The sequence below is a fragment of the Anopheles coluzzii genome, chromosome 2, assembly GCF_943734685.1.
Source record: "Anopheles coluzzii chromosome 2, AcolN3, whole genome shotgun sequence".
Lineage (NCBI taxonomy): Eukaryota > Metazoa > Arthropoda > Insecta > Diptera > Culicidae > Anopheles > Anopheles coluzzii.
In genome coordinates this window covers 117,602,139-117,616,366 of record NC_064670.1, presented here as the reverse complement: position 1 = coordinate 117,616,366, position 14,228 = coordinate 117,602,139, and the positions used below count along the sequence as shown (strand labels likewise).

Sequence of the window (14,228 nt, the reverse complement as noted above, 5' to 3'; positions counted from 1 at the left end):
CATTACCTACACTCAGTTTGCTAGAGCATTATGTGTGTTTTGTTATCCACCTTAGGAAGAAATGTTTTACCATCGCCTCACTGCTGCTGTTAGTGCCGGCGCCCAGTGCAGCATTCCAGTTTTTGTGCGCCAACATGCTGTGCACCATAAAGAAGTGGGCTCCCAGCGAGGAAGGCACATTTTTGCTTGCCCATATTCCGAACGATACTTTAATCTTAAAGCTTTCCCATCTGAGGGCCAACACATTCAACCTGGCCACCCTGGACAAGATAATGGCGATCGAGATAGAACGATCTCCCGTCAAAAAGGTGGTAATGCCGTCATCCACCGCCACAGTACGCCTAAAGGTCTCTCGAACGTATCTCAGCGACATCGCGTTCGTTGCCGGCAATGCGCGGTTAAATTTCCTCACCATTACTGAAAGCCGGCTAAAAACCATCCCGAGCACCATCGTACATCTGGTAGCGTTGGAAACGGTCGCAATAACAAAATCACCCATCGAAACGGTCAACTTGTGGCTGTTCAGCAAGCTGACGCGTCTGTACGAGCTTAATCTGTGCAGTAACAAAATTCTGTTTCTTCATCTGCCGGCCACATCTGCAGGCGATTTCGCGAGCTTGCGACTGTTGTTTCTGGCGGACAATCTGCTGACCACGATCAATTTGGGCGCGTTCAACGGGATGCAGGCACTGCAGACGCTAGACTTCCAGAACAACCGGATCCGGCGCGTGCAAGGGGCGCTGGTGTCGAATAGCTTGCAAACGCTCGAACTGTCCGGGAACCGTTTGGAGACGCTGTACTGTTGCGAGTGGCATCTTCCCAATTTGAACCACCTCGCGTTGAGTCTAAATGTGCTGTCGATGTTACCGACCTGCCTGTCTTTGACCATGCCCAACGTGCTGTACCTGATACTCGACAGGAACGCACTAATCGATAGCGGTACGTGGTACAACATCTTTACGCTGAAACGTTTGCAACAGCTAGACATTAGCCACAACCGGCTGACGAAGGCAGTCTTGGACAACATTTCGAATTCGCTGCTGTTTCTCGACCTGCAGTACAACAACATAACAGTGCTGCATGTTCCGGCTGCGCGCATGGGTTTGAGAATTACTGCATCTTACAATGCGATCGACACGTTCGATATCAAAAGTCTGTCACCGAACGTTACGACGCTAGAAATGTTTTGCAACCCAATCGACTGCTCGTTCAATCGTGCACGCATGCAGATTGGTCAAGAGCCTGTGTGCTACACAGATAGGAGAAATTGTAATACATAACAAAAAAAATAATTAAATAAAGAACAGGTTAATGTATTGCGGACAAATGTTTTAAAGACTTGGTCTTATCACTTGAAGGACGTAACATTGATGATATCATCCCAGCTGTTGTTTCAGCTAATAGATTGTATTCATGATTGACGTTCTACTTATGTATGCAGTTTTTTGCTTCAAATTTTCTACATCATTTAAATGTCAATAAATTACATTTCGTTTACTATGACTAAATCGACAGTCACGTGACTGCGGGGCGCATCGAAACAATTTAGTAGACTACGCAATAAACGCAGGGATTGATGAAAATTTTAAAATTAGCTTCTTTTTATCGATTCACTAGAACACGATGATCTAGCTAATATTACTTAATTCGGGTGAGGTTTTTACCGCCTCTGCGTTATTGTCCTCTAAAAGCAATGTTTTGCTCCTGCTCGAAGTCAGTGTCGCAATGAAGTTGGCATGCAAAACATTACTTCTGAGGTTTGTAGAGTGGTTCGTTCATAGGTAGTTCTCAGATTGAACTCAGAAACCAATATCTTTCAGTGCTCTCGTTCTTTTCGTTCAGCTAGCGAGATCACTCCGCTTCCATTGTGACGGAGATTTCATATGTGAAATATGGCACTGGAACCCAACCGAGGAGGGAGCGTTGGTGTTGGAGCAGATCCCAATCACGCACGGTGCGATCGAGCTGCACAATTTGTTGGCTACGGAAATATCCAGCAATTTGTTTGCGTATTTTGAGGCACAGCGTCGCAACATTTTGCAGATGCATACCACAATCACTGTGATCGGGTCAACGCTGCGCGGTTTTGTGCTGGAAGACAATGCTACCTACAACATGGTATGCCTTGAGAAAACTCAACTCAACCATATATCTTTCGGGACGCGGTGCAATTTGGAGACTTTAAAGATACAACACAGCAACCTCGAGCAGTTACCACAATCAATAGGCAACCTGAAGGCGTTGGAAAGTTTAACACTGAGTCACTCGCTTATTCAAGCGATTGATCTCAATTTGGTAGCTGAATTGTCCCGTTTGGTTTTGCTAGATTTGAGCAAAAACCGGCTGCACTCGCTGTACGACTCGTGTGCCAGGACAACGACACACCGGTTTCCGTTGCTGTCTGAACTATACCTAGGAGAAAACAAGCTGAAAAGTATCAACATGGACGTGTTCCAGCCGATGGTGTCACTCACTTGGCTCGATCTGTCCCACAACCACATCACCGTGGTATCGGGCTCGTTGGTGGCGACCAGTTTGATCTCGCTCGATTTGTCCTTCAATCGTCTAGTGGAGATGGATTGCTGTGGATGGGTGATTCCAAAGCTGTACGGTATGATCATTAACGACAATCGATTGCCAGCGTTGCCCAGGTGTCTGGAGCATGCATTCCAGAATGTGACTCATTTGACGTTTGACACGAATCAACTTCAGCCGGATATAATGTTCCAGCTCTTCAGACTTACGAACATTGAGTTATTAAGCATAACGGACAACAAGCTGACAAACGTTCCGCTGAACGAGAGTACCATACCCAAGCAACTGAAGTATTTGAATCTCGGGCACAACAACTTAAAACGCCTGGATGTACCGTATGTACCGAGCAAAGATTTACACATCGACGTTAGCTCGAACTGCATTAGCAAAATAGATTGGGACAGAGTTTCGGCCAATCTAACGAAATTAGGAATGGAAGGAAATCCATTGGACTGCAGTTTCTACAGCATTTCCACTAGAGCGGACATTCAGTCGAAACTGGTATGTAAAAAGCACCGCATTGAGCGTTGTGATTCATAAACTTGCGAAAATGAATGTCAATTATAATGATCATGATCCAGGGTACCAAAGCAATAAATTCGAATACATTCGTCAGAAAGAGACTAAAGTGTGGTTAATTGCAGTGCGCAACAGTGCACACGGTCGTGTGCAGTAGTTTAATACAGGCTATTAACACTGTTAACGCGCTTAGCTTAATATAAAGTAAGCACGAGCTGTGGGTCTTTCGTTAGACTTTTGTGTTCAGGCTCAGTTAGATTTTCGTGTAGCAAACGAAACGAGTGATACAAACAAGTTATGTGAGTTGTGTAAACGTTCGAAGTTTAACAGTGGTTTCGTTTCTGCAGTTATTACCATGTATATAGTATTGCTCGTGTACGTATCTTTTAACACCAATCGACAGGGCGCATTGTGTGGTTGAATTGCAAAGTATAAAACATTCTTTTTCCCTTTGTTTAGTACTCTGTGCTCGCTGATATCTCGTGGGATGGTGCTGGCCGTTCTGCTTCAGTGCGAACACGTCACTTGCACTATATCGAATTGGACTCCCAGTGTAGAAGGTTCATCCGTGCTGAAGAACGTCCCGAACAGCGTTCAGTACTTAAACTTTCGCTACTTAAACATTACTACGCTCAATTTCGAAGTGCTAGATCGAGTGATGCTTTCAAACGACGCTACAATCGAAACAAGCATCCAGTACTCCCGAGTAGAGCAGGGTTATATGTCGTCACATACGAACATAACAAGTCTGTTGCTGATTGACACGAATCTAATTGACATAGAATTTGAACCGCACAATTCTATGCTCAAGATGCTCACAATCATCCAGAGCCAGCTTATACGTGTGCCTGACAGCATTAACCAGTTGGCCTTTTTGCAGGTTTTAGCTATCGTACGATCTCTCGTAGATTCCGTTGATTTAGGCCTGTTCTGCAAGTTGCAGTATCTACATTACATCAACTTAATGCACAACAAAATTGCCTTCCTCAGTCACTCGCGTACGTCCGGTGTAGAGTTCCTGAAATTATGGGATATCAATCTTTCGCATAATCTACTCACCACGGTTCGCCTCGACATTTTCAATGGAATGAAGGCACTCAGAACAATAAGTCTTTCGAACAATCGCCTCCACAGTCTGGACGGTCAGTTGCTCTTATCAAGCTTAAAAAAGCTGGAGCTATCTCACAATCGCTTCTCCGAGCTAAACTTTTGCAACTGGAATGTATCCAATCTGGCGGATCTGTATATAAACAATAACACCTTACGGTGGTTGCCAGTTTGCATAGAAGAGACAATGCCGAGCGTAAGTTACTTAAACCTGGCCTCAAACGTACTCTCGACCGATGATAGTATCTGGAGCAGACTGGCAAAGTTCCATCAGCTAACATTGCTCGATATCAGCTACAACCGTCTAACAAGCATGGTGTGGGCTAACATAACCCTCTCATCGCGCTATATAAACATGAACAACAATCCGGTGAAATATATCAACATATCGATGGCCATCGATGGGTTCCATGTTGACGCAGGTTGCACTACGATCGAACAGTTGACGATCAGTAGCATGTCGTCCAATGAAACCTACACAGACACTTATTGCACTCCGATACGATGTAGCTACAATAGCGAGCGTAATTCAAACCAATTGCAGTGTGGTAAGAATGTGGAGGAATGCGAAATGTGCATTTAGGAAAGCATACAGGAAATTGAGATCTAAGCGCTTATTCAAAAGATAAATCGTAATATTCTGATAAATCATTTCAGAATCAACAAACTTATTCACTATTAAAAACATGGTGCTCGATAGATAACGACGAAAATAAATTGTTTTCTTGATATTTTGGGAAATTCTGTTCAGTTTAAATTATCACTTGTTGGAAAAAAATTGTACTGGTTTGACATATGGATCGTCAAAAATAAAAATTTGTGTAACTCGGTGAAAGACTCTAAAGCTATAAAGTCCTCAACGTATATGATATGAAACATTATTTGACAATTGGTTTGTTTATGTTTCTGTGAATGTGATTTTAAGGGGAGCTCCTGACGATCTCTTCGAATAATATGTCACTGCTCGAGCAGCTGGGATTGCTTAAAAGCTTCATAACCACCACAAACACCCCTGTACGCTGTATGCATATATCTCAATCGTCACAGATCTTTTTAACCGTGCTGGTTTTATAACAAACCGATCTCATCCTAAACTTTCGGAGCGAACAAAATGCACCAAGAAACGCTTACGATTAGCGACAGCTTGCTGTTAGATATCCCTAGCACGTTGGCTCATTTAGTATCTGTAGATCAGATCGCAGCAAGGTTCGTCCCTGTACAATCTGTAGACATTTTCGGTAGACTGCAACGCATGGAAAGTGCGATCGATGATAGTTGTGTGTGTTACACATCCTTGCGGATCCGTGGTAACAACAGTCGCACTGTTTACACAGCATATGATGCAGTGATGCAAAAAAACGTAACGACTGTACCATGGGACCGACCGCGGCGATAGATAAGGGCACTCTCCTTAATTACAGTTTCCTGAGTCGCTTCTGCCGAGCCCTTGCCTTTAATGACTTTGATGACTAACGTGCTGAGCCAACTGGAATGATCTAGAGTAGTCCAGAACTGTCCGGAGTCGTTTGGAGTTACACGGATTCATTCTTGAATTGATTCTTCCGAATCCATTTGATATAGAGGATTTTATTAAGTCGTTATTTTAAGTCGTATTCAGTTTTTCTGACACAAATGTCGAAGGGGATTTACAACTCCATTCCGTTTTACACAACACTAAGCTCTCACTGCTCTCTTATCTTGTATTTTGTATTTCGCTAAAAGAGTAAACTTAATCTGACGATACACATGCTAGATGTTAATCTGACGTTACACATGCAAGCCCGTGATCATCGGCCGTATCGGGGAGCTTGTTCGTTCCCGGGAATGTTCGCCGCGACGCTCATTTTCATTCATTTCATAGCCCTCTAGATCAACAATTAGAAGACCATCTAGGTTTTGTACTGCCCAACCTAGTGATACAACCCTGTGCACTCATGAGCGACAAATGTTTTTCGACGAACTAGTTCACCACTTATCAAAATGCGAGTCATGGGTTCAATCCCCAAATGGACCGTGCCGCCATACGTAGGACTGACTATCCTGCTATGGGGGGAAATCAATTAGTCACTGGAAGCCAAGCCCAAAAGTGGTGCAGGCAGGCCTTGACCGACAACGGTTGTTGAGCCAAAGAAGAAGAAGAAGAAGTTCACCAGTACGTCTGAGTGTGTGTAAGAGATGTAACGCGCAGATAAGTGAAGATGAGTGAGCCAAGTGAGAACAGTTTTACTCCCAAATTACAAAAAAATCAATATCATTCGATCACTCAACAGATCTTTTCACAAATTTATCTTCTTCTTTTTTATCACTAAAACCGTTGTCCATCAAGGCCTGTATGTACCACTTATTCTTAATACATACTTTTTGTAATGATGAGTATAATCCGGATTAACCTCTAGTTGATAACGTAATCATCATCTCACCAGGCAAACATGTACAACGTTTGGAGTCCATGGGTAGCTTATTATCAATAATCCGTTTGAATCACATAGTCCATTTGTACAATTTATTGCGCTGAGCTTAGTACAATCGTCGTTCAATGAAATTTCTTAAACAAATATATCCTACGTTGCATTTTCTTCGCAAGTGCGTTTTGATTAACCGCGGGTGTGTGTGTGTTTGCTGTGTGATTCATCAACACTATTGTTGGTTTTATTGTGTAAAATGCATATAGTGTCATGCGTTAGTGGTTTTTGCCCTCGAGTGGCAGAGAACATGAGGTGTGAGAGTGTAACAACGTTAAGGTTTGTGTTTAATTTGTACGTGACCTGTGCCTCATATCGTTATTCTGTATTAAAGCTACTCTTTCGATGAGTTCTTCAAGTTAAACAACACTTTAGTTATAGTGGTTTAGTGGTTCATTAAGTGTAGCGATATGTTCTGCAGTTGCATCCGCGTGTAATGTTTCAGCCATATTGAGTTTGGCTACTTTATCACGCTTCACGGCGTGAAATTAACTCGCTGTATCTCGACAATCATTTAACACTCGTTGAGGCGTCATCCATCAATTACGTAACGCAAAAATTGCAAATTTTCGACTCCCTCTCCCCTAGTATAACAAACTGTAACGTTGGAAGAAACCCTCCCTACCCTAAATTACGTAACAGAAGCTGATCGTGCAAAATCTCTAAATTAAGGAGTTTTTTCGTCATTTTTTAATGCAAAAATGGCTGCAATGCGTGCACAACTTCAATTGAAATTAAACTAGCGAGTACGGACAATGTCCCCCTGCCTTTAGAGTTCACTGTGCACTTCATGCAAACATTTAGGCGCTAGCGATGAATGTACCCGGTCATGAATTACCTCTGTTATCTCGTCAGCCTGACAACGCTTACCATTGCTTGCGCATTTTGAATGCGCTTTAAAGCGCTCGTCATCATCACAGTGACGGTGCTGAAAGACGATGTTTCCCGATCTATCTTCCAGCCTGGTGGGCTGTGATTTCGTGTCGCCTTACTTCGTACCGCTCATACCGAAGCACTTTTGCTTCCAATCAAAACAACTGATACCGAAACCTGCAAACTCACCTATTGGAGCAACCGTCAACTGATACCGAAACAGCTTAGTAACATCACAAGCTTACAAGCTCACACCTATTTTAGATTCACCGCACATCACCTAATGATGGTAACGGGATAGAGTGGGAGAGGGATGGAATGCTCAACACACAAACACATGCAAACATAAACCGATCGCCGAATTCCACTTTACATCCACATCCGAAAAGTGTCGAATCACGGTGAAGGTCAAACCACTTGCTACTTGTTTGTGGTGCGTTGCTGTCACCCCTTCCGTTGCTTCTACGAAGTCATCGTCCAACTTCAATCCAACAAATTGGTTTATTACGCTACCCGTTTGTACTTACAATACTGGCATGTTTAGCTACAATTTTGATCACACTGTTTAGTTTCGCTTCTTTTTCGCATTCACCGTGGAAGCGTTCTTCTTAGAGCGTCCACCGCACAGCAACTTCGATAGTAAGTAGACGAACAGGATCGGCCCACCGACAATGGTGACCAGCACATCGACCCCATGGTACTGCAGGAAGCCCAGCTCCTGACCGGCCGACTTCAAGTGTTCCGCACCCCCGTGTCGTATCACGTACTCCACCCAGAAGGCGGCCAGCTCCAGCGGTTCCTGAGGCTGATCGCGGTACCGGGCGGAGATGCTTTGCGCAACCGTCTTGAAGCTCGGCTCGCGCAAAATCCGATCGATCGCATGCGCCAACCGCTCCTCGGATATGTCCTGGTACGGCAGCAGCAGCCCATACCCGGTCCGCTCCGCCTTGGCCATGTTTAGGTACTGGTCGCCGAACACGGGAATGCCGATGACCGGCACACCATGGTACAGCGACTCGGTCGTGCTGAGCAGCCCGCCGTGCGTTATGAACAGCCGCACGTTCGGATGGGCGAGCACATCATCCTGGGGCCACCACGCCTTCACAATCACGTTAGCCGGCCGGTTCGGGAGCGTTTCGTCCTCCCACTTCCACAGCACCGTTTGCTTCAGCCGGCTAAACACGCGCAGGATCGCTTCCCGCTTTGCCACCGGCAGCTGGCTGCTCTGGATGTTCGAACCCATCGAGAAGTATATGACACCATGCTCTGCCCCGTCCAGCACCCGCTGGATGTCTTCCGGCAGTGGGTTCGGCTTGCGGTTCACGTGCATCCCACCGACCTCCACCATGTTGGGGACGTACGGCCGGGGGTAGCTGAGGCTGAAGTGATTGTTCAGCAGCACCAGCGACACGGCGTGGCGGCGCAGCTCCTCCAGCGGTGGTTTGGGATCGGGAAAGGCCGCCTCGTACATGGCGCTCTGCACCGGCAGATCCAGCACCTGGCCGAGGACCGTGTCCATCAGCGTCATCAGCGTGTTGCCGATGCGCTGCACGAACGACATCCGATCGGTGAAGCTCAGGAAGGGATGCGGCACGTACGACAGGGGCGACGGTGTGCCGACCATGTCGTTTGTCCAGCGCGACGCACCAAAGGTGGACAGCGCTACGCACGGTGCCTTGAAGTGGTGGGCAAAGCCTAGCGTTCAAAGCGAGAAGCATGAGTATACGTTGTTTTATGAGGGAAAAGTCACAGTCTGGTGTTACCTAGGTGAGCATCGTTAAGAAAGCTTTCCATAATGATCAGATCAAACTTTTCGTTCGACTTGATCAGCTTGGCCACGTTCGGGTGCATCAGCGTATAGTTGGCAAGCATTTGTCCGAATTTGTACGTCATCGTAATACTTTCCCAAACGCTTTGATCGGCCATTTCGAACATGTTGGGCACTAGGTCTGGGAATGAAATGGAATATTAATATGAAAGTTTTTAGATAAATAAACTATTTGCATCTTGCCCACCCTTGACAAGCTCTTCCGATCCGCTCACATCGATATCACGATAATTCTTCAGTGGTTTCTTCTGCGGGAAAGGATTGATAACGGACACCTGTGTGGGAATAGAAATCAAACCCATCAGACAACGGTATATCTTTAATTCCAAGAGTCCAAAAGTCACCAGATAATGGGCGCTTACCTCATGCCCCCGCCGGGCCAGCTCTTTCATTAGCGCCGAGCCGACAATATAGTGCGACCGGGAGGACGTTGGAAAGACGGCCAAAATCTTTGCCCCCTCGACAGGTGTCTTCGCGGCATAGAGCGCGGCTAGCAGCGCTACCGCCAACGCCGTCCACTTGAGCATCTTGCCTGCGTGTCAAGGTCGTAAACGAGTTGTAGTTCGAACACGACGCGCCACGCCGTGCGTTACACACTTCCGCCTCGGTGCGCGAGACGATAGAAAATGAACCACCGGTGCCTGGTTTGCGTTTTTGGAGCCTATTTCTGTGTCCGCTTCTTCGGTCACGCTTATCTCATCACTTCTATAGGGGGTTGAAACTCTAGTACTAATATTATTCTAGCGATGTTCGCTGGTGTGTGTGTGTGGTAGCGAGCCGGTACGGTGGTAGAAATATGTGTTCCAAAATTTCAAACAAACCACCCCTGTACTGATGGGTGATGAAGGTAGAATCAAACGAGTTTTTTTATTGGCTGAAGACGAGCAGTGGTGTTCATCTTGTCTAGTGAACATTATCGCAGCAGATGAACACGCCAATGAACGAAAGTAAAGATTAATACGATTTAGAAATTGAAAGCATTATTGGATAATAAAATATTTAATTTGTTCTCCTTCACTTTTATTAATCGAAATCGTTAAGTAGTAAATTATGAGCGTAGACTTTGACTTTAATCGTATTCTCATGAATTGTCCTTCTCATTATCGATAGGGAGCAATCAGTAAAAAAACACACACACACAATCACCGTCATGGCTCAATGAACGCTTATTGTTTACAGTTTATTTTCAATTTGTTTTCCTAACACTTTTACTGCCCAGAATCGATAAGACATACTCATCCCGGCGCTCTAGCTGTGCCGTACGCTCGCGTCAAGTTCAATGGTGATTGAAAAATTCCGCAACTAAACGTGATCCTCACCCCCTCTCTCTCTCTTTCTCTCTCTCTCTCTCTCTCTCTCTCTCTCTCTCTCTCTCTCTCTCTCTTTTGAGCTGAAACGCTTGGGTATACAAACGCTTCGACAAGCCTCAGCCGTACGCTCACACAACAGTTGTTGATGCAGATGCTTACTATGGCTGATAAAAATAGGTGACGATCGTTACACATTTTGTTTGACCATGCCACTTTGCGAAGGTCGTCACCGGCTCGTCTCGGCTCGTAGAAAAAGCTTCCTCATACACCACAGCAGTGTGAGTGCCCTGCACGAGTACACCGAAAGACCTTCCGTGGCATGGCCGTACGCGCCGCAGGGTGCAACGGTCTTGTTGGCACAAGTTTTGCTTACTAACGTGCATAAGCAAAACAAGCAAAGCGATCTGATACGGTTTGCCATCTTCCGACGCATGCGCAACCGGGACTGGTGCGTACTGAGCTTTGGTGCGCTATCACTCTGGTTGGTCGCGGTTGGGAGAACGTTTTATGTTCTCCTAATCTAACGTATGACAGAGAGTACAGTAGGGTACGAGAAATGAAGAGAGAGACAGTGAGAGAGATTTTGAATGAAATTCACAGATTACTCAGGTGCTCTGCGCTCGCTCCCTTATGCTCGTATGATAAGACTACACGCCGCGCTGTGCGAAAGGGTTCCCATCCAAACCCAATCCTAGTAGGCAACTAGTCGGTACTAACAAACGGCACCGTTCGGTCGGGTGGGTGACTAGTGTCCTGTCCGATTCGGTTCAGTTTCAATTTTTTGTCACTCGAGTGATAACCCTTCAGCCGGTCAACCTTAACCATCGCGCAATCATGGAGCACACACGGCTACTCTCAGCAGTGGTGCTTCTAGGCCTACTGCTGCTGGGAAGTGCTCCACCATCGCAAGGGGCACGAATTCTCGGCATACTGCCGTCCGTCGGCCGTTCGCACTACATCATCGGTGCCGGGCTGATGAAAGCACTGCTGGACGCTGGCCACGAGGTGACCATCGTCAGTCCCTACCCGATGAAGGATGCACCGGCCGGTCTGCATCGGGACATTCTACTCCCAGATCTGGCGACCGCCCACGGTGTCTCCGGGCCGGATCTGTTCCAGTACAAAAGTGCACCGAACCTGATGGTCCTCTACCTGGTGTACAGTGAGATTGGCCCACAAGCGTCGGAAGCACTGCTGCAGCACCCAAAGATGGTGGAGCTAATGCAGTCCGGCGAGCGGTTTGACGCCGTCATCGTGGAATCGTTCGCCAGCGAGGTGCTGTACGGGCTGGCGGAACATTTCGGTGGACAGTTGTTTGTGTTCTCGCCGTTCGGTGCGTCCATGTGGACGAACGAGCTGGTCGGTACGCCGTACCCGTACTCGTACATTCCGCACACCTTCCTGAGCTACACGAACGAGATGTCGTTCTGGCAGCGGTTCACGAACGCACTCGTCGGCCATGCGGACAAGCTGTACTACCGGTGCGTGTTTCTGCCCCAGCAGGAAGCGATGTACCGCCGGTTCTTCCCGAACGCGAAGCTCACCTTCCAGCAAACGCTCGAGAGCGTCCGGTTGGCGTTCGTGAATCAACACTTTACGCTGAGCTACCCCCACCCGTACGCACCGAACATGGTCGAGATCGGCGGGATACAGATACAGCCGGCGAAGAAGCTGCCGGCGGACATACAGAAGTACATCGACGAGGCGCCGCACGGCGTGATCTACTTCTCGATGGGTTCGATGCTGAAGGGCCGCAACTTCCCGGAGGACAAGCGGGCCGCGTTCGTGAACGTGTTCCGGGGGCTGAAGGAGAACGTGATCTGGAAGTACGAGAACGACAGCCTGCCGGACAAGCCACCGAACGTGCTGATCAAGGCGTGGATGCCGCAGAGCGACATTCTGGCCCATCCGAAGGTGAAGCTGTTCATCACGCACGGCGGTCTGCTCGGGACGACCGAGGGCCTGTACCACGGCAAGCCGATGGTTGGCATTCCGATTTACGGCGATCAGGAGCTCAATCTGGCCCGGGCCGAACAGGCCGGGTACGGTGTGAAGCTCGATTACGACACGCTCAGCGAGGAAACGATCGCGGCCGCCATTCGGACGGTGCTGGACGGTCCGGCGTACGGCGAGCGCGCCCGGCTCATCTCCGACCGGTACCGCGATCAACCGCTCGGTCCCGCCAAGGCTGCGGTCTACTGGGTGGAGTACGTACTGCGCCATAAGGGTGCCCCGCAGCTACAGTCCCCGTCCGTGCGGTTGTCCTTCGTCCAGTACAATCTGCTGGACGTGTACGCGGTTATGGGTGCGATCGCTTTATCAGTGCTAATTGGGGCGGGGTTGATGCTGCGGGCAGTGGCGCGGCGGTTGGGAATTGTCAAACGAGCTCGCCCCGATAGCGGACAAAAGAAGCGGCAGTGAGGACGCGGGAGCGAAATGTTGCCAGTTGCTAACCAGTCGAGCAAACCTTAGAAAAAAAAAAGCCAAACCAAATTCGCCAATTCGGCAATGTGCCAAAGATGTTGGAGGGGAAGTGGGTTGGTGAGAAGGGGGGTGATATGGGGTAGAGGAAGGACAAACACAAAATCGGTACGATACCGTACCGATGGTGACATTCGAGCGAAGGCTAATGATGATAACGTTGAGTGATTGAGTTGGTCAGTGAGTTCAAACATCCAATTCTTCCACGTGCCGGCAAGGTGCTAGTAGGAGCGCAGTACGCAACGGGTTCGTGAGCAGTATGCATAAGATAACAACGGCAAGGGTGTGTGATATGTATTTACGGTCGAGACGGTGCGACACTGTTTACTCTTTGAGCTTGTGTGATTAAACGAAAATAAACGAATAAAAAGTGGCGTGTGTGTATAGTATTACACAATCAAATATTGCCAGAATGACACCACGTTTTAGATATTCTTTATTCAATGTTAAGTGCGTTACACTTAACTTACCTGTTAAGTTTTATTTCTATTTTAAACCATTCATGTACTGTGCACAAGCGATAATCCATCATTCTGTATCATTTCGTTGATGATTTATGACTAACGAATGATCCACAATTGATCTGCAACGACACATTGTAAAATGACTCGTTTGTCGTTCCGTGTTGTAACCCTGTCAGCAGGTGTCAGTCGTTCTCGCACGTGCGAATGAAACACCCGGACAGCATGCACGTGCGAAACTGGTCACACACACTCATGGGTTGCATACAGTCAAATATTGTTTTTTTTTGCCCAGCTTTTGTCTAATTGACATTCATATTTTATCTTATTACAAAACATTTCTTCACAAATCTCAAACTTCAGATTTGTTCGACAAAAAAAAACGTGAAATTTAAACTTTGTTTAGACTAGCGCCATCTATCCGCCAGTATGTAAAGCACGCTCAAAGCACTGTCTGAACACAGGGTGCGCCCAAAGTAGTGATGGCCAAAACGGTTCCGAGCCTGGAGCCGGCTCCGACCGGCTCCAGACAATTTCGGAACCGGTTCCGTACCAACGGCTCCGGAACCGGTTTCGAACCAACGGCATCGGAACCGGCTCCGAACTGACGGCACCGGAGCCGGGTGGTTTTACAGATATTTCCTAGTAAAAT

At 47.2% G+C, this 14,228-nt stretch overlaps 4 protein-coding genes across 4 annotated transcripts; 3 read left to right on the top strand and 1 right to left on the bottom strand.

Annotated features, from left to right (window-relative positions):
* Positions 1-272: 272 nt before the first annotated feature.
* Positions 273-3,075, top strand: LOC120961389 (insulin-like growth factor-binding protein complex acid labile subunit). The gene is made up of 2 exons (XM_040385102.2): positions 273-1,244; positions 1,843-3,075. The coding sequence occupies exons 1-2, from the start codon at positions 273-275 to the stop codon at positions 3,073-3,075; spliced, it is 2,205 nt and encodes a 734-aa protein (XP_040241036.2).
* A 466-nt stretch (positions 3,076-3,541) lies between these two features.
* On the top strand, positions 3,542-4,744 carry LOC120961390 (toll-like receptor 3). The gene has a single exon (XM_040385103.2). It carries the CDS (start codon positions 3,542-3,544, stop codon positions 4,742-4,744), a length of 1,203 nt encoding a protein of 400 aa, XP_040241037.2.
* A 3,234-nt stretch (positions 4,745-7,978) lies between these two features.
* LOC120950691 (UDP-glycosyltransferase UGT5-like) lies at positions 7,979-10,034 on the bottom strand. Its single transcript, XM_040368943.2, has 4 exons — positions 9,687-10,034; positions 9,512-9,599; positions 9,260-9,445; positions 7,979-9,191 (listed from the first exon to the last, which is right to left on the bottom strand). The coding sequence occupies exons 1-4, from the start codon at positions 9,849-9,851 to the stop codon at positions 8,062-8,064; spliced, it is 1,569 nt and encodes a 522-aa protein (XP_040224877.2). The 5' UTR covers positions 9,852-10,034; the 3' UTR covers positions 7,979-8,061.
* Positions 10,035-11,317: 1,283 nt separating this feature from the next.
* LOC120950690 (UDP-glycosyltransferase UGT5-like) lies at positions 11,318-13,533 on the top strand. Its single transcript, XM_040368942.2, has one exon. The coding sequence runs from the start codon at positions 11,469-11,471 to the stop codon at positions 13,053-13,055; it is 1,587 nt and encodes a 528-aa protein (XP_040224876.2). The 5' UTR covers positions 11,318-11,468; the 3' UTR covers positions 13,056-13,533.
* The last annotated feature ends 695 nt before the right edge of the window (positions 13,534-14,228 follow it).